Raw genomic sequence first — 20,773 nt, 5'->3', positions numbered from 1 at the left:
GGCACTTAATAATAGAAAGACCAATTTAAAAGTTTAATAAAGAAGTTTACCCATATTATCATTTTAAGAATGCAAAAGCACAGCTCTGCTTCTAGAACAAAACCACCTGGTTCATTGCTTACCACACCTCCCTCACCCATCTCTTCATTTAAAATTTGGGAAAAGCATTCTCTTTCTCCTTCAAAGGGTGGCCGGGAAGATAAAGTGAATTTTTTAAGCATGTCTATGAAGTGCTATTAACTTGGTGACAGTCAACCAAAGAAAAAGAAAAATCTTAAAACACACACACACAAGAAAACAAATATTTAACTGATCTCAGGATAGAAGGACTTTGTAAGCATAAATGAACTGGAAAAACAAATTGATAAGCTCAACTACAAAAAAGGTTAAAATTTTATATGTTAACATCATAAGCAAACTAAAGAAATCAAAATAAGAATAATACTGGCAACAAATATGACAAGCAGAGGGTTAATTCCTAGAAGACCTCAAAGTCCAATAGAAAAAGGAGCAAAGGACATTAACAATTAACTGATAAAAATAACTCATAAATACATGTAAAAGTTCATCCTATTACTGATTAAGTGGAAACAATGACACAGATAAACCTATCAACTTGACAAAGGTTAGGACACAATCAAAATATCTTAAATTTTTAAAGTTGATGAGAGTACAGTAAGATGTATGTTGCTTGTGTATTGCTGATGTAAAAAGCAAATTTGGTAATATTTGTCAATTTAAACAATGCATAATGTTTTATTAAGTGATTTCAGCTTAAGAAATTTATCAGAAGTAGAATCAAAATCCTTATAAAAATATTCATGACGTAGATTGAATAGTGAATTCTAAATTATAGTAGATCCATACGGTACAATATTACCCCATCACTAGAAATCTTAGAGTCATATATATATTTTAAAAAATCAGAAAATGTCAATAGGTTAAAAAAAATCAGGTTGTAAAATTTTTCTCTTTTCTAGAGAAACCAACAACAACAACAAAAAAAACCCAGAAATTTGAAGGAAATAAATTGAAATTTTAGCAAGGGTTATTTCTGGATAATGAGATTATGGATGGTTTTTATTTTATTTAATGGGCAAGTATTCTTATAATTAGAAAAAATAAATTCAAGATTTAAAAACTTGTTACACTTGATATAAACTAGATTGCTTTTAGACATAATTTAGACAAAACATTTATTTAGTCAAGCAATTCATTAGCTGGTTACTAAACGATTGCATTAAGAATACCAGATGCTTTGAATATGAGCAACTCCTCCATCACATTTCAGTAGTACTAGGACTACATTAGTGCTGAGTAGTACTGTGTACTATTTATATCAGGAGATAAAAATGTGGCGGGGGCGGAGGATGATGAAAGGGAGGAAAAAAGGAATAGCTTCTGTTGAAATTGAATAAAAGAGAAGCCTACGGTCTAGAAAGTTGGTCAGCCCAGACCCAAACCTCTCCAGTATATGTAGGTCGAGCATTGCAAAATGAAGGCCTATTGCTTATCAGCAAATTGTTAGCAATCTCATCACTCTCAGGATTACCCAGAGATACTACAGTCCAAAAAAAAAAATCCATTAAAATTAGTTCAAAGAGCAAGACACAAAGGTGGTGTGAGAGGGTCATTTTTCAAGCTATGTGTGGAGAAAAGAGACATGTACAGTAACTCCCATTACAGTTAATGAGCGTTGAGCATCTAGACTAATCTAAACCCCCTGAGAATTTAATTTAAAACCACTATGGCAAAGCCACTCTCAGCCATGAATGAACTCCAGGATTGTTCACTCACCTACTCTTCCCAAGCACTAAACATAGTAGAAAATAATATATATTTTTTCATCAAACCTCACAGAAATAACACTTGCAGAACATCAAATTCCCATCAGTTTAAAGGTTTATTTTAAATCCTGAGTACTATTTTAATGCCATTTTTAATTAAGCAGTTTAAAATTAGGTCTGGGTTATTTCAGTTGCTATGTGATATTCTTATATCCAGGAATCCAGAAAGTTTCCTTTAGTTTAAACTTCAGTTAACAAATGTAGGACCACAAATAAATGGTGTACTTTGCCCAAACCCAACCCCTGGACCAGGCTTCAAAAGTATCAGGATAATGGACAGTGAAAAAGTGTAATTATTATGCCAGTCTGCCACAAGCCAAATCCATCCATTCATTCTTCTGCCTTTCACAGTATCTGAATTTAGTCTTCAAAACAGTCCAGGGAGTAGGTAAGGATAGTACCTTTATTTTCACATGAGGAAACAAAAGCAAAAAGGTTAAATGACTTGATCGGTTTCCCCAAATTGAACTAAAATCCAGTTCGCCAACTCTTCATCCAAAGCTCGCTGGCAGTTCTGACAAATCTAAGTGGTTCTGCACTTAAAGATGGTAAAGGAAGCAAAAGACCCTGTAGCCAAACTCCTGCTTCTCCCCGCACATTTAATGCCAGATAGAGGACAAGATGAGAGCCTCGCTAGTCATCACTAGTTATCATTTCCACGATTTGAGTGCTGGGGCAGGGCAGGGCAGGGCTCTAGGTAGAGATGACACTGGTAGGTGAAGGTCAGAGGGAGGTATAATTCCCTTTTGGAGACAATGGCTAATACAAAGACCTAGGAGGAACACGTTCACAGACACAGGGGCTAGAAACCCAGGAGGTCCCAGTGAAGACTGGAGGTTTTCTTCTAATTGAAGGAAACGCCTCAAAGTTCTTGAAAGAATGACCTGGTCTAACGCCTACATTAAAAAAGACCATTCCTGCTGCTGTGTGATGTGAAAGGACAGGGAAGGGAAGTGGTCAGAAGGTTTTATGAACAGGTAACAAGAGGTGATGGCCATCCGGGCAAGACTTGGCAGGAGTAGTGGAGACGGTGAGTAGTAGACTCAGGATGTATGTCTGAGGGAGACCTTGCATGTACGTTTTCCGGACATTGTGATAATGCTGTCAATTATGTATTCTGGTATCATCTCCTTGAGGAAGCATTTGAAGAAAATAAAACTGATTTCTGGTGTTACTCAAGTTTCTCCATTTCCTGAGCAATCATCCTATTTTACCTCAAGGACAGATACTCTTTGCATTTTTTTTTTTTTTTTGGATGGTGCCAGATAGCTCAGGACCAACTTTGTGACCCATCTCTAACAAGTGTATTGACAGTTGTTATCTATTTTATGCACTAGTGTGTCACTTTTGGCTTCATCTGACTTTCCTTATTTTTTTTTTTTAAGATTTTATTAATTTATTCATGAGAGACACACAGACAGAGGCAGAGACACAGGCAGAGGGAGGAGAAGCAGGCTCCATGCAGGGAGCCCAATGTGGGACTCGATCCTGGGAATCTGGGATCACGCCCTGAGCCAAAGGCAGACGTTCAACCCCTGAGCCACCCAGACGTCCCAAGACTTTCCTTATTTTCTTCTTGACTTTTGTTTGCTCTTATTTTTAAAGCACTCAATCTTGCTATACTTGATTAGTCAACTGAACTCTTTTTTTTTTTTAAAACATTCCAGGAAATAAACAGACAATGTAGCATGGCAAGGTCTTGGTTGCTATACAAATAATAATAAACTTAAAGATTTTTCTCAAAAGGATTCATCAGAGATTTATAAATAAGTACATGTGTAAGAGAACCTGTGTGTGTATATGAAGCCAAGGAGACAGTCCATAAATACTTGACTGAAGGAATAAAGAAATGGCACACAGACCTGCTCTAGACCCCCACCCACCCACCCCCCCCCACCCCCGCCGAGAAAGTAACATAGTAACAAATCTTGGAAATCAAAGCTTACCAGCTGATGAGGTATCTAATCCTATGTTAATTTCTGACATTTAAGAGGATATAAAATATCACCTCAGACAGAAGGCTCAGCCAAGAAAGAGCTGATTTTATCAGCTTGGCTGGAATCCACATGGAAATCTAGGAAAACTGCGATGAAGGGCAGGGTATTTTTTCACGTTCACACCACCTGTTACTTCTCACTCTTCCAGAGCAAGCCACTTTGAGATGGTTAAGTGTTAACTATTGTGTTCAAGTGTGAGTGTGCCCACGTGTGCAGGTGAGTATAAAATCCAGGTCAACAACACTCTCTTAAACCATTACACAGCATTGCCTGGTGTGAGAATTTATCAAATCGTTCTGTTTGTTAAATGAGAAGCCTGGTCCCTCCCTCTCTCTCTCTCTTTTTATTAGCTTTAAAGCTACAAATTCCAGATAATCAATAATCAGGGTTACTCATTTAACAAATATTTACTGAATGCCTGCCATGCAACACAGATGGCCCCGGGCTGTGAGGATATGTAGTCTTGAACAAACCAGACAGCAATCCCCACCGTTGGGGATCTCACACTTCCAGTCAGCTCAAGACATCAATAATAAGTTATACAGTAAGTTACAATATTAATGCTACAAAGAAAAATAAAGCAGAGAGGTGCTGCAATCTTCAATAAAGAGCAAAGGGAAGACCATCCTGACTAGGGGAGGTTTGCATACAACTTGAATAAAGGTCTGAAAGAGATGAAAGAGCACGGCAAACACAAAGCAGGGGGAAAAACATCCCAAGAAGAAGAGCTGGTTCAAGAGCTGCAATGCAGGAGGTGCTTAGAATGTTCTATGATAGGATCCCTGGGTGGCTCCACGGTTTGGTGCCCGCCTTCCGCCCAGGGCATGATCCTAGGGATTGGGGATCAGGTCCCACATCAGGCTCCCTGCATGGAACCTGCTTCTCTCTATGCCTGTGTCTCTGCCTCTCTGTGTGTCTCTCACGAATAAATAAAATTATTTTTAAGATTTATTTATATATTCATGATAGACATAGAGAGAGAGAGAAGCAGAGACACAGGCAGAGGGAGAAGCAGGCTCCATGCTGGGAGCCCATGTGGGACTCAATCCCGGGGCTCCAGGATCGTGCCCTGGGCCAAAGGCAGGCTCCAAACCGCCGAGCCACTCAGGGATCCCCTAAATAAATAAAATCTTAAAAAAAAAAAAAAAAGAATGTTCTATGAACAAGGAAGTAAGTGTGGTAGGAGCAGAGTGAGTGTGGAAAGTGTATCAGTCTCCTGTGGCTGCTGTAACACATTACCACAAACTGGTAGCTTAAAACAACAGACATTGACCCTCTGCCCGTTTGGAGCATCAGAAGTCTGAAAGCAAGGTGTTCTGCACTCCCTCTCAGGAGGCTCTGGGGGAGAACCTGTTCATTTCCTCTCCCAGTTTCTGATGGCTGCCAACATTCCTTGATTTGTGACCACACCACTCTCACCTCTGCCTCCCTGGTCACATTAATGTTTCCTCTGTGCTGTGTAATAGCCCCGCTGCCCCCTGCATCAATCTTATAAGGACACTTGCAACTGGATTTATGGTCCACCCTGAGGATGATCTCATTTCAAGATTCTTAGTATCATCTGCAAAGGGTCTTTCCCAAGTAAGGTAATATTCACCGGTTTTAGAGATTAAGACAGACATACCTTTTGAGGATCACCATTCAAATCACTGAGGGATGTTGCGTAGATGAAATAAGCGAGTAATGGTTGGCGGTGGCAGACAGATAGAAGAGGTTAGGTAAGAATTGTGTAGATCATTGTGATCACTTTGGCTTTAGTTACAGACAGACAGGAAGCCACTAAGGCAACAGAAGCAGAGATATGACATGTACTCAACATGTTTAACAGGATCACTATGATTGCTGTCATGCAAAAAAGTCCAATAGCATTCAACCCTTAGGTTGGTACTTCTTCAACTCAAGAGTGTGCCATATTATGATTAGAATTGAAAAAGAGGACAAATAGAACTTGGCACATAGTAGGCCTTCAGTGGCTACTACAGGCTACTTTGAAGATTCTCTACCCATCCCATCAGATATATCTGTTGAATAAGTGAATGTTCTTTTATCTAAACAACAAACTAAATTTTGAAACAAACTAATTTTTTCCCCATAAATATTTCTCAATCATCTACTATACTCAAGATTCTGTTCCTAGGAATTAAGGCAATCAACAAATCACATACTGCTATCTAACATGGTATTAAGTGACAAATCACTTTTTTTTTTTTTTAGGATTTCTATCATCACTTTACTTGTGTAAACAGTGAAGAATCCCAACTCAGTGGGAGCAAAGACATGCTGTGCTCATATTCTTTGCTATTGCTTTTTCAGTTATGCTGTATAGAATCCTTCCCAGCCCCTTGCCAACATCTTTGACAAAATCCGTAACATCATTTTTGATAATTAGAAGTCTCTCTCTGGTCTCAGATCAAAATTTCATGTCCTACCAAAGCATAGGCTTAAGATGCAACCTTGACCACTTAGAGCTCTCTTCCAACTTCTTTTCTATTCTGGGGCTGAGCTACTCTGGTTTTAGAGGTAGAGTGGTCTTAGGTAACCAGTTGTCTGGCAGCAGGAAAGGCTGGTGTCTCTGGTCTAGCTCCAGGTCCATCTGCTGGGAGCTACTGCAAATATGTCAGTCTTGGCATAGTTCAAAGTTGATGGACATGCTTTTTCTCTGGAAATGTATTCAAGTTCTGCCCTCACTCTATCTGCTTCTGAGGGTCCATTCACAAAAGAATAGCCATGAATCCCTTCATAACTCTGATAGTGGTATATGACCCAATCACATTTTGGATAGGCCAGTGCCTCAGTTATACCAATGTCTACCCTGACCAGCTCCATGGCACCTCGCCACTACTTTGACACTCATGGTTCTGTGCAGGACCAAGGGATGTGCTGAATTGCTTATATGTTTCCTCCAACGGCTACAAAAAACTTAGATGTGGTAGAAAAATTGTTCCCATCTTCTTCCTAGGAACATTAGTCCTTAATCCCCTTTTGCCCTGCTACTACAGGCCACTTCAAGAAGCCTCTTCCCATCCTCACCCCATTCAAAAGCAAATGAGAGGAGGCACTGGTTTGTGCTTATGTACAGTCCCAAATTCTATAGAGTAAATAGGAAGCTCTCCTCAGGAGCCTATACTGTGCCTGTCCCACCTGATAGCAGTGCCTGGATAGCTGGCAGGTTCCACAGCTTAGCAACCAGGCAGGGAACAAGATGGCAGCATCCTTTTGTTGAAATCATGCAGCTCAGGGCTTCCAGCTCATGTCTTTCAGGAGCAGTAGGAAGAATCACTCTAGAAAGGAGGAGGAAAAGAGTCTATTTGAATTCTTCATTCCAACTGGCTATATCTTTCCCCTCACCAATTCTTCTCTTAGAAAGTCTAGGAGCATGGAAATATGGTTCAACATGGTGGGTCCGGTTCTGCTGCTGCCTGTTAGTAAAGTGAGTATGGGTCCCTCTAATATATAGGTAGTTTTCCAGGAATATCATGAGCCTTTCTGTTTGGACCCAGTTGCTCGTATTCTATGGCAATGTGAAAAGTCCCATTGAGTGTCTGTTCTACTTCTGAATTTCAATGACCTTACTGAGGATATAACTACACAAGAAAAAGCTTCTAGGGGTCGTTTGGTCTCCAAACAGTGGAAAATACTAGCTAATGTCCTATACATCTGCATGAGAAACACGCTAAAGATTTTAATGTAATTTCTGTTGATTTATTTTATCATGACATATCTTATTTAACAAATTTTAAAGCAATCATCTTTGGTGAATGGAAAGGGATCGTGGTTTACTGTTAAAGTATTAGCACTCAACAGATAATTCTTAGTTCCAACAAAACTGTTGAACTGGAAATAAATCTTAAAGATGAAAAGATCTCTTGATAACTACAGCCATTTCAAAACCTATTAGAAAACAGAAAAATTAGAGAGCTGGATGAATTTAGCTCCTCCTGGACTCATTTTCCCTAGGAGCAAATTACACTGCTAGACAAGCTAAACTGCCTGGTCCCCTACACCAACAGAGTCAGGCTGAAGCCTTTTCCATTCTCAGAAATCACCAAGGTTAGTCCTTTTCTTAAATGACAACGATAATTACACCTAAACATTGGAGCCACCAAAATGTCAGTGAGAGATATAAATGGCAGAGTCTACATTTACAGCAATATAGCTCTAGAAAGTAGGGGTAATAGGAAAGGTTTAAGACTGGGGAAAGTAACTCCTCAGAATACCTAAGCAACGATACAAAAAGGTTTGCTGCTCACAGGATGGCAGTAGATGGGTGGAAAGAATGATGGAATGAGGATCAAAAGTCCTGGGTGAAGAAGTCCTGACTCCCATGAAGTAGGACCAGCTTTGGCCTGAGATTCAACCTTCCCATTTCCATGGCTCACTCACTGGTCAACAGGGACAAAACAAAGTAGTGACACCAACAATGCTTTACTCATGCTAAAATATTATTTAAATTTAATTAATTTCCAAAATATTAACAAAAGCTATTAATAAGCTGTGCATCTGTATGTTCTTCACCTCCACTGCACAAAAACACACACATAACAAAGACAGAAACAAACACTGCCTCAGTCTCTTGCCACAGCTAAGCTTTCCCCTAAACTGTTGGGAGACAGCTACCAGTTCATGTAGGGAAGGTGATCATTTGAAACAAAGAATTCTGTTGTTTTTCATTCATTGGTGAATCTATTATCCCGCTGGACTCAATGGTATTGAAGGACAAACACCAGGTTTGTGCCCAAGGCTTTCTCCTTTCAGTCTTCATCTGTCTACAACCAGGGCTGTCACTGAGATGTCCACTGGCACGTCTGTTCCTGTTGTTAAACTATCGAAATGCTTCTGTATGTACTGCCCTCAAGTGCTGCTCCTTCCTCTTTGCCTCCTCCCCTGAGGCTCTCGAGACCTCTCCATGATGCAGAAATTAATAGGTCGATGTCTGACACAGCAGAGAGCTTCCAGGAACTACTCTGACATTGGTCAGTGCCATGTGTCATACTAATTGTTTGCATATAAAAATAACTCCTCTGCCTAAGACATATCCACCCACATCCTGAGCCTCAGTTGTGGGTACATCTAAGCCAAACCAAGACTCCTAAAGCACACTGAAAGCCTGCATCAGAAATCCCAGGAAAATAATTTAGAACACAAAACTAGTATTGCACAGCATTCTTAGGATAAGGCCCATTTAGAATTTGTGCCCAAGAGCTATTTGCAAATTTATAGTTATTTTTTTCAGTCAATTAGTTTGAGAAAAGAAATGGAAGCTAAGTAAATAAATTAGATCATTAATTTGCAATAAATATAAATTATGCTAATTCTAAAAACTGAACATATATACAAACTATATATACATATATCTGTGTGTGTATATATATATAATAAACGAGGAATATACATAAGACTATTAGCAAAAGAAAGCCATCTTGACTTATTGTGTTGTAGAAAATCCATGTTTATTCATTCAATAGATTTTAACAGCTTTGATATGTGTATGAAAATATAGGATAAACATTAACTGCCTACTGATGTTCTAACAAATCTATTTTCATTCCAAATGGAAATTAGAATATATTTTGCATTATTTAAGTTAATTACATGACATTTCTTATGAATAATGATGTATTATTTCATTCATTACTTCTAATTATGTTCTGTTACAAGTGCAAGGCTGGCAACACCATGACCAGCCTCTCCCTATTCCTTACAATCTGATGACTTGCATGGGAAACAGGTCAAAAATATGCTCAGAATATAATGAACAGAGTTCAGCAGTTGTTAACCATGACAATTTAAAATTACCTGAGGGAAGTTTCACACAGAAATAAATAGAAACGGGGAATGGCTTGCCATGTTGCTGGATATTCCTTTTTGCAACTTATATGAGGAATATTCCACACGTTATTTTAATACATATAATTTTACCATTTGCTACAGCTGGAGAGAGAGAGAACCCCTAACTGTCCTTCTCCACACTCACACATCAACAGATTTATATTTTCTATAGAAAGGCAGATTGTAAAGATAGCTTTTTCCTGTTGTGAAAGAGATTCTAAAGGCTTTGTGCAATTCTGAGAGAATGCAGGAACTTTCTAAAAGCTCTACTCAAAGAGCCAGTTGTATTTTATATTTCCCTCCTTTAATGCATAACCATGGTCAGACCGGCCCATCTCTTTCACTCACAGCACGGCCTGAAGCTCAAAGGTAAATCCTATTATGAAGAAGAGGTCAAGGTCAAGGAAAATCAACCAGAACTCAGTAGTTAAGATCAGGAGCTGAGGGAATCACAAGGCCACCACATGCATATCCTCATCAGCCAGCAGTCTGCAAGGAGCCAGGGAGAGAGCGTGGACAGTAGGAAGAGGCCAGGATGAGGTCTAGAAACCAATATACACATGCTTTACACATACTATTTCATGGGTGAGTCACCTTTATTTGAATGGGTCAGGACAAAGTCTATAAAATCCGCATGTTTTTCTCCATCCAATTTCAAATGTTCTCTGCACACATACAAAGCATCTATTAATTCCTTCAGTGTCAGGTGCCAACCATCCATCATTCTGTCTACAATAAAAACAAAGATGCCAACCTCAGCTCCAGGAACAAAAAATAAACCTGGTAGAGGAAGAGCTTGGCAAAGAGGGCTCCTCTTTCTCCTCTGGTACCCGTGATAGTTACTGCCCACTGACCCCTGCATGTGGCCTCAGAATCCTCCTTAATGCTGTGAGCTCACTACCAACCGAAGAAGAGGCATTTGAGATAAAACGTATTTGCTCTCCATGCAGTAATTCCTCAGATGACAAGCCAAGACGGATGAGGGTCACACAAGGTTTGTCTTGCAATGGGAGTTGCCAGGATCATCTCTAGCAGGTTCTAGACACTGGAAAAAGAGGTCAGTCAACTTAGTGAATGATAAAAGCATCCAAGAGCTTCTTTTGTTCCTGCTGACCAATGCCATCAAAAACCGTTCCTAGCTACTAAGCCAAGGGTAGGCAAACATTTATGTGGAATCCTTTACCATAGAAACTGGGTAAAGAATGCTCCAACTGAACAATCCCTGCTACATACACAACTCGAACACAATAACCTGCCAAATAAAGTGAAAAGAAATAGGACCATAAGAAAACCAACTCACCCCACTGTAGCTCAGGACAAAGGACAGCAACATTGTCCTTGAACATCTCTCCCAGAGTATTTTAAGCTAGCTGATATACAACAGGCAGGCAGGGGAAAAACACGCTTAGGGAAATTTTAAGAAAAAAAAACTATCTTTAGTAATAAGGATATTAAAATAGTGCTTGTGCTCATTTTATTTGCACAGGAAGGTTTAAAAAGAAACTCTTTTGAGAAATGAAAGATCATCAGATCGCTAATAACTGCAGTTTCCTGAACAATTAAAGAAATTCACAAGATTACAACCTACTCAGGAAATGACAAATATTTCTGATTTTTATGGAAGAACTAAAAGGGCATTTTTATCTATAGCATCCATTCCGTAAGAAGCACTGTTAAGTAACGAGGCTATTTTTATTATTTGTTCATTCACTTCAGGAGTACTCAACATGGCAATGGTCTAAAAACAGAAAACTTGCTTGTTGGGAAAGGTAAAACTGTATATTAAAAGGCATTTTCCAGAGTATTCTTTTTTATCTATAAAAGTGGGACCTTAGAGTACAATTTCCATTGTGCCAAACATTTAGCAGAAATATCTTTCAGGTTACATGATCTACTTCCTCACGAACACACTTTATAAGGCTGTCCTCAACACCTCATCCTAACACTGTTTAGACTTGATAACATTCGGTGCGTGATGCTCCTGTTTGGAAAAGTCTGCTTTTTTAAATAACCGATTCAACAAACTGTTGACAAATGATTTGTATAATATAGTATGGCCAGCGAGCCAGGTTTATCTCTGTCATTCCATGCCGCATTCAACCCGTTTGCAAATGTTGCCATGTTCCCCTTATGTTAGAGCTCCTTATGCCATTCTGAATAGCAATCCAAAGATCAATACACAGTCTGCTGAAAACAACAGGACATAACAAATGAATAATTTTATTTCCAATAAAAGCCCCAGTCCCTAAATGGATTCCACTAATGCTCAAATTCATTTTTCATGCTCGAGATGGGAGGTAGACATAGCACAATGCAAGGGAATGGGGTGTGGAGAAGTATTAACTATATGGGTTTGAATTTCTTTAAGCCATGAACAATAGCTGGACTGCTCTGAGGTACATGAATAAAACGTTCACTGCAGAATTCTGAAGATGCAATCTCCAAAATTCTTCTATTCTCTCACCAAGACACTCTGAAAAGCATTTTCCAGTAACAAGAAATTAATGGATTAAAGACATCCTGACATACCCTCCTAGAGTGTTGCACCACAGAGGCCAAAGCCTATTCAATCAGCTTTAAATGCTGTTTGCAACAAACAGAAGTATTTGCTTTAGGTGGGGACAAGGAGGGATTGAAGTGGGTCTTTTGAGAATGCAGCAAATAGTCTTGCTTCAAAAGCTTATCTTTGGCCCCTGATCTGACAGTTCTTTTCCTCCTCTGAAAGGTATGAAAAAGTCAGTGAGCAAAGTCGTAAGAAAAAAGGGGTTGGGGAGAGGGAGCAAAATGTTAGAGAGCACACAAGTTCAAAGATGACATTTACAAGTTTCATGAATGGCACATTCCCCAAAGGCCACCTGAATACGTTTTTTAAAAAGAAATCACCAAAAATACAAAATAAAATTTTCCTGTTCACATAAAGATGGCAATATACTGCCCTTAAGATACAGACTGGTATACTGAAAATCAACATGAAAAAAGAAAGGAAAGAAAGGAAAGAAAGGAAAGAAAGGAAAGAAAAGGAAGGAAGGAAGGAAGGAAGGAAGGAAGGAAGGAAGGAAAGAGAGAGAGAGAGAGAGAGAAAGAAAGAAAGAAAGAAAGAAAGAAAGAAAGAAAGAAAGAAAGAAAGAAAGAAAGAAAAGAAAAGAAAAGAAAAGAAAAGAAAAGAAAAGAAAAGAAAAAAGAAAGAAAAAGAAAAAAGAATCTTCCCCCATCTGCCATCCGTTCATTCAGCACTTTGAGGTTTGAGGCTTAATTCTGTATACTTGAAGCACAGAAATGTAAACAAGATTGCAACTGACAAAGCAGGAAGGGCAAGTTTAAAAACTTCAGTTTGAATAGGATAGTAAAAAAAATCTGGAATAAAATGGGAACAAATCCGGCTGGGATTTGGGAATACTGAGACGGCAGGATTTTCATGCACCCTCATTGCCCACCTCAATTGAAATGATCCATATGCTCCTAATGTTCATAGTTTGACTTTAAATTTACTCACGATAGTACTTTGGAGGCTGAGGGAAAGAAAGATGTGCATGGGCAGGTCCTGCCCCATCCCTTTCCAGGAACTAAGGACTCAGCACAGAGACAGACAAGAATGCACAGAGTTCTGACTCGAGGCCGACTGGTTAAGTGTTTGGCCCCGTGCCTGGAACAGAGTAGGAGCTCAGCAATAAACCGCTACAGGAATCAACATGCAAATAAGGAGCCAAAGGTCACAGAAAGGGCGGTTTTCTTCCTTAGAGGGCACAGCAGGTATCAAAACATTTTAGCTGAACTGGAAAAGGATGGTAAGGATCTCACCGTGAAGAGACAGGCAGGATGAAGGGTAGGTAGGGTGGGTGGGGAAATGCAATGTGTCTTCAGGAAATGGTTGGAAAGGAGCAAGGCTGAGTCAAGGGAATGAAAATCCTTTAAAACTATGCTAAGGAGTTTGGACTTTGTCCTAAAAAAAAAAAAAAAAATCCATTATATTCATTAGTGGTCTGTTTGCAAGGAAACAGGAAGGAGGAAGAGAGGATGGGAGCGGAGGTCTAGAATGAGGTGGGGGTCAGAGTGAAACCCAGGAGCAGGAAGGGTGCAAAGAGCTGCAGGCCAAGGGACTCATCTAAGGCAGACAGAAGAGAACACCGGAGGAAGATTAAAGGCTGCTGCAGACACCTCACCGTTTATTTTATGAAATGTTAGAGGACAAATGCTCCTACTCTTCAATTCCCAAATCACAAGACAAAAGAGTATCGCTTCCTACAGGCAAACAAGTAACGCATTAAGATTCTTCTCACAGTTACCACCCAACTTTACATCACAAATGTAAAGTAAAATTTAAAATAAATAAATAACATATATAGGATATTTATTATATTTATATATATCTCACAAAGCCAACATATAAAAAGGATTGTCTGAAAACATTATCTACTGGCCCTGAGACCCCTTTAAACCCTACAGGTACGAAATAGCCTCACAGAGTATACAGATTATAAAAACGTCCTGGTTCTTTCATCCCCAGAAAGGGTTGGCTCCTTCTAGCTACCTTCCAAACAAACTCAGGTTTGTTCATTTTAATACAATATACCCCTTGTCCCTGGCATTTACTCAAAGATATGAGAACTGACCAGGACCCATTTCCAAAATGGCAATTCCAGAGCCATCTGGAACAGAACTCGTCATCAGTCACTCACTGCTCACTGTTCAGTATAGGTATTTCTCTAGAAGCAGACCCCACAACTATTCTTAAGTACCAACATGCATATGATCCAGGTCTCATATCACATATGGCAAATGGGTTAAAAAGACCATGAAAAGTCAGGTTTCTTACTATCAATATATAAGTAAAAACAAAACAAAACTCAAAGTTAAATTCATTCCATTATTAACCATTAAAAAGGCAATACAACGCTGCAAGCTCACATTTTTCCAGGCCAAGGTGTTAAAACATGTTCATCTAAAATCACATTTTCATCCCAGGTCCCCTCTGATAGAAGCTAGAAGTCAACTAAAGCTGGCACTCAAACAGATACCTATGGCATTTCAACTATATTCTTTCGACTCCAGAATTCTCAAACATTTTCTTTATGAAAAAAAAAAAAAAATTCCTCAGAGGAAAAAGACACAAACTTGCAGCAAAATCAAATGAAAAAATAAAATGCTTCTGTTATTTTAAGAACTTCAGAGTCTCTTAGAAGAATTCAATATAAAATTGGTATACAATATTAAAATTGTTCTCTTTTAGAGGACCTTCCAGAAACATTCTAGTTTTTATTTTTACTTCGATGGAGGAATATTTCCTAATATTGAGTACTTATAATTTAGACTATGCTTATATATTTAAAAGAAGAGTTAAATATCAAGTAGTCATTCACATATCATTTATTAGTGTACTGCTGTGATCATTACTTCTATAAATTTACAAAATTTATTTAGTTAAAATTAAATTCAATGAATTTGGGCATCTCTCATAAAAATCACAATTATCTTTTGGTGTATATTTTCTTTTCAGTATTTTTTTTCAATGTGCAACAGTTACAAGGCCAAGAAAGAAGATTTTTCCTAAAGTTCTCAAACACCTTGAAAATCCCCATGAGGGGGGAAGATAGATAGATAGATAGATAGATAGATAGATAGACAGACAAACATTAGAGATAACATATAAGATACATATATGTTATAGATAACTTACTCTGGAAAAAATCTTGACATTTTATAGATTCAGAATTACAGAAACATTTATTTCAAAGTAAAATTATGTCATAGTTTAGAAAATACTTATTATCTTGTATTAATACATATTATCTTAAAATATGAAATCTTATACTTTGTTGCTCTCTGCATAGTAAATTAGAGAGAAAAGAGAAAAAAAATCTGAAGAGTCAGTACAAAAGTCATATGCACAAGTCACGAGTGATACTTTCAGCAACATAAAAATAACTCCAGAACATTTCACCAATTCCTGCTGCTCCCACAGCACAGAATAAACCTTCCACTGAAGTCAATAGGAGGAAAGACTACAACTCAGTGGTCAGAGAGAAATAAAACAACTCTACCACCAATGACACCAGACCATGATCTAGAAGTTGTGATGTTCTCCAAGAAAATAAAAATGCTATGTCAGATCCTAAAAGGAAAAAGACTGTTTTATAAGTATGTTTAGGTGTATAAATTTGCTTGACGGACCTCTAAGCGGTAAAGACACCCAGTCAGTCTCAAATCTTCAGGTAATACCCTACTTCTATAACATGAAAGTGCCGCCCAATCTCTATCTTACTATTAATATTCACAATTGATAACTGAAAACAAAGCACTCATGATATTCATTGGGCCCACTTTAGAAGGACCTATTTATTTACACAGCTATGATAGTGAAAAGGTCAAGTAAAAATTCACCTCCAAAGCCACGGTTGCTAAGCAACTCTTTTCAGAAGTTCTGCAACATTGATCAAGCATATTACTGGTGCCACCAACTGGATTCAGAATAAATGCAACATCTTACCTGGTTTCTCCAAAGGGGGAGAAAGGTGGATTCCTTATTTACCCTTGAGAATGGACATTGGACCCCTGTGCTGCATTCCTGTGGTCTGTTAAGTTCAGAGGCTTTTTATTTTTCCTCTCTTTAAAAAAAAAGGATACGTCCTGGTACCACAGGTTTCCTGTTCACAAGAGCAAAGGACAGTTCTGTTTTGAGAAAAACCACAGAGGGCTTGATGAGGTGTTGGCCAAATCTGAACGACATTTCCTCACGGTTGAAGCCTGAAAGAGAAAATAATTGAGGAAATGAGATTGTATCAAGTTCAGATGAGAAACTCAGGGTGTATACAACTTTAAAGAGAGCAGATTCCATGACTACAGATTCTTAGTTGCAAAGAAGATGTCATTGAACCTGTTACCCCATTTAACATCCACTAAGATGGATGCTGGGTAAGTCCTCCTAAAACGTGCTCTCCTCTCCCTACCTGGTACTGCCTTGATCGGCTTGTTTTTATGCAAAAGCTTACACATGGACAACAAAACAGTCTTCTTAAATCCCTCTGAGATTCAAGTTGTCACCTTAACCCAAATCCACTAAGTCCTACCTGTCAGGTTATTTTTACCCATTCATCTCATCATCTTTGCTAAGCTGAAATTTTTTAATTGTTAGCCATGGACTATAAACCATTTAATTCTTAAATGCTTTTCTCAAATGGCTTTCTATTTATATAAAAGCAATTCAGAAAAAGTACAAACACCAATTGACCTTGCCTACAAATACAAAAACATAAGCACTCTGAGAGAACTATTATAGCAAAAATTCCAAAATTAAAGGGGAAAAAAATGAGAAAAAGAAAAGGCAAACCAGAGTTCAAGAATGAGTACAACTCCTGGTGATGCAGAGCCAGGAGGCAGGAAGGCATGTAAAATGTTCCAGATCCTTTCTTTTGGGGAAAGCCATGGGGGTGGAGAAGCAGCTGAAGCAGTATTTGGCACTTGGCACCTGGGGTATGAGGTAATGATTTTCCAACAGTCAGATGCTTATACCTGGCAAAGTTACTTTCTGAATAAGACACACCCTCCTTGGAAAACCATTCATTTTTCTAATTTAGAAACCACCCCACTGTAAAACTGTGAAAATAGATCAACCCATGGAAAAACAGAAGATGACAAAAAGGATGTCAGAAAATGGATGACAATTTTATAAAGCATAATAATAAATGTGCAACTGTTTAATGATCCTAATTTTCTCAATGACTCAAAAGATACAGAGAGCCATGCAAATGTCACCTACTGTCCTCAAAAGTACCCACATGGCCAGAACCTAACACATTTCATGGACAGAGCCATAAAATGGAGGATTTCCCTCAATGCTACAAATACTGGTTTTCAAAACATTTACAACTAGTTCATGAAAGGCCAGTAAGGATTTTGAAACTCCTCTAACCCAGTGGTTCTCGAGGTGTGTTTCCTGAACCAGCAACACCAGCATCGCCTGGGGACTAATTAGAAACGCAAATTATGAAGTTCTACTCTGGACCTACCAAACCAGAAACTCTGGGAGAAGCGCCAAGCAATCTATGTTTGAATAAGCTGTCCAGATGATTCAGAATCGTGATCAAAACCAACTATTCTCTCAATCCTTAGGTTCTTCCCTACAGAATCCTTGCCAACTAGCTGGCTAGCCTATGCTTGAGTAGATCTACTGGTGGGACATGTACTACCCAATGCTTCTAAGACAATTCTGGCCAATTACACATAGCTGCCCTTCCTACCATGTCTATTTATTTCTCATGAATTAATGCCTTGGGGCCATATAAAACAAGGAGCATGCAAGTGGCAGTGCTTCAGATATTTAGAGTTAACCTTTACTCATTTCCCCTTGTTTTTTTTTTAGAATAAACATGGCATTTCATTTCAGTCATTCTGCAAACAGCATTGATTCAATTCCACTGCAGTTCTTGGTTATTTTCGTTTGTTTGGTTTTTTCGGCTTTTTTTTTTTTTTTCTTTATTTTGTTTTTGCCTGCCCAGTATCTACTTGCTGTATGTCTGGCCATACCACCCTGAGTTTTCTTTGGGTTATCCCACTATATTCTATTTGTGGGACTATTCCCATCCCTGATTCTAGGGACAGGAAAGTGATCCAGGCATCCTTAGGCTTCTGTCACATGACCGGTTCAGGAGCGGACACAGGACAAAAAATGAGCCACTGAAAGAAAGGAGACCCATGAGAGCATTACTGCTGACACTATAGGGAAAGAACTTTCTTCTTGCTGAATTGCCAATTTTAACGTGAACTGGAACAACTAGAGGTTACACTAAAGAGTGTCTGCCTGACATCCAGAGCCAAAACTGATGCTGGCAGAGCCCAGATAGACCCAACCCTGATAACATTATGTGAGAACCTGGATCTAACAGTGCTGGAAGGAGTAATGTGCCCGGAATGTGTTTCCTCTCAAGGATGATGGTAGAGAATGGACTTAAACACAGGCTTGAGTTCATAAGCTCCTATTATGGACCCATGAAAGGCTCTTCATCTGGTTTTCATTTTTCTTACCATTACTTCCTTCATCCTCTACACCCAGCCACATTCTTCCCACCACAAAGCTTCACTTTTTCATAATTAACATATTATCATTTTAATTGCATTAAAATATTTTATTTATTCATTCATTAGACACACACACACACACACACACACACACACACACGGGGCGGGGGGGGCAGAGACCCAAGCAGAGGGAGAAGCAGGCTCCATGCAGTCCCAACGTGGGACTCGATCCGAGGCCTTCAGGATCATGCCCCGGGCTGAGGGCAGCACTAAACTGCTGAGCCACCCGGGCTGCCCTTTAATTGCACTTTTATAAATATTTTCCATGTCAAAAATACAGAGGGCTCTTGCATGGTTTTAAAATTTGTGTATAAATTGCATCATGCTTTAAATATCATTTTCCCTTTTTTTTCCTCAACACTGTTTCAGAGACTCGTTCATGCTGCTATAAGTAGATGTAATGCATTCCTTCCCACTGCTTATTCCCTCTCACTGTATTACACTATAATTTTCCTTACCTGTCCCTCTAGTGCTGAAGAATTAGCTGGTCTCCCATCTTGTACCACAGATACCACTGTGATGACCACCTTACATATATTACCCTGAGTATCTAGAGTCCCATTATTTGATTTTAATATCTGAATGTTCTAAAATAAATGCACCAGTTTGCGCTCTGGGACTGTAATTCCCAGAAGCAATAGGTGCAGATTTCTATTTTCTCACATCCTTGCCAGCACTTGGGATTATCAGATTTCCTAGCTTTTACTGGTATGATAGACAAAATGGAATCCCTTAATTTTTCTGTCTCCAAAGTGACATGTATGTGTGCATATTTCTCTTTCTTGTATTGCCAATTCATACTTTGCCCTCTTTTGTATGGGTTTCCTCCCTTCTATTTTCTGATTTTCCAGAGTACTTTGTATATTTAAATATTGATCTTGGTCTTTTAAACATGACAATTACATTTTCACCATCTGTTAGTTTTCCTATATGATCCGTTAGACAAAAAGCATTTTCTGATATATTCAATTTTCTTTTTATGGTTTATGCTGTGAGTCTTATGTAACAAATCCTTCTCTACCAAGAGGTTACAAAAATATATTGTTAAATGTTTGTCTATCAGCTTCATAGCTTTATTTTTAATAGTTAGGTACTCAATCCACTTGGAAATTTGCTTATGGGATGAAATGCCTTTTTTTTTTTTTAACTTTTGTGAAATAATTTTCCTAGCACCAATTGCTGGGAATAATTACACCGAATCCCCTTATGTATAAAGGAATGAGTCTATACTTATGATATTCTGATTCTATGCCAGATGCTGAAGAACAGGAGTGCCAATTTTTTTCTCTAAAAGGCCAGATTCAGCCAGCCACACTGCCTGTTGTAACCACTCAATCCTGTTACAGCACTATAAAAGCAGTCAAAGACAATACATAATAAATGGATATGGCTGTGTCCCAATAAAACTTTATTCATAAGAACAGGTGACAGCCTGGACTTGGCTTCTGGGCTGTAGTTTGCCAACTCCTGTTGGCAATGCCTTGTTAATGCCTTATAAAAAGAGGATCCTTTTTTATTCGGCCATATAAATTTTCAATTCAACTCTGCCCCTTGAAAAAAATTATTCCTCAGATGTTGATTGGAATTACGCTGAATTTAAATTTTAATGGAGGAACTACAACACCTTCACAATATTCAATCAATCCATTTATGAATGCTGCATTTATGTCCTATAATACCATAATAAAACTCTTGTAATAGGGTTTTAAATTTCCCTTATATGTTTTATGAATTCTTTCTTAGATTTATTCCTAGATAGCTTTTAGTTTATGTCACTATTATAAATGGTATCTTATCATCATCACAGTTTATAATTGGTTATTCCCAATACAGAGGAAAGCTATTGATTTTTATATTTTGCTCTTACATGCTGGCAACTTAGCTGAAACCTTGTACTGCTACTAATAGTTTCTGCTGACTCTCTTTGGTTTTCTATATAAATGATTTTACTTAGAAATAATGACAATTATCTCTCTTATTTCAATGTTTCTACTTTTGTTGGTCTATCTTGCTGCATTGGGCAGATAT

General features: G+C 38.4%; 1 protein-coding gene across 17 annotated transcripts in view; it reads right to left on the bottom strand.

The window, feature by feature from the left end:
• Positions 1 to 20,773, bottom strand: part of FHIT (fragile histidine triad diadenosine triphosphatase) — a 1,386,045-nt gene that overhangs the window by 748,060 nt on the left and 617,212 nt on the right. For 14 of the 17 annotated variants that reach the window (XM_072785574.1, XM_072785573.1, XM_072785575.1 and 11 more), the window contains one exon: positions 16,295 to 16,414. In XM_072785574.1, the coding sequence (XP_072641675.1) occupies positions 16,295 to 16,414 (120 nt within the window). Of the gene's footprint in view, positions 1 to 16,294; positions 16,415 to 16,997; positions 17,128 to 20,773 lie in introns of those variants that run through there. The other 3 variants (XM_072785571.1, XM_072785572.1, XM_072785587.1) reach the window with 1 other exon arrangement.

This window comes from Canis lupus, chromosome 19, assembly GCF_048164855.1.
Source record: "Canis lupus baileyi chromosome 19, mCanLup2.hap1, whole genome shotgun sequence".
Taxonomy (NCBI): domain Eukaryota; kingdom Metazoa; phylum Chordata; class Mammalia; order Carnivora; family Canidae; genus Canis; species Canis lupus.
Note: the sequence above shows the minus strand (reverse complement) of the source record. Positions and strands in the feature narration are given on the sequence as shown.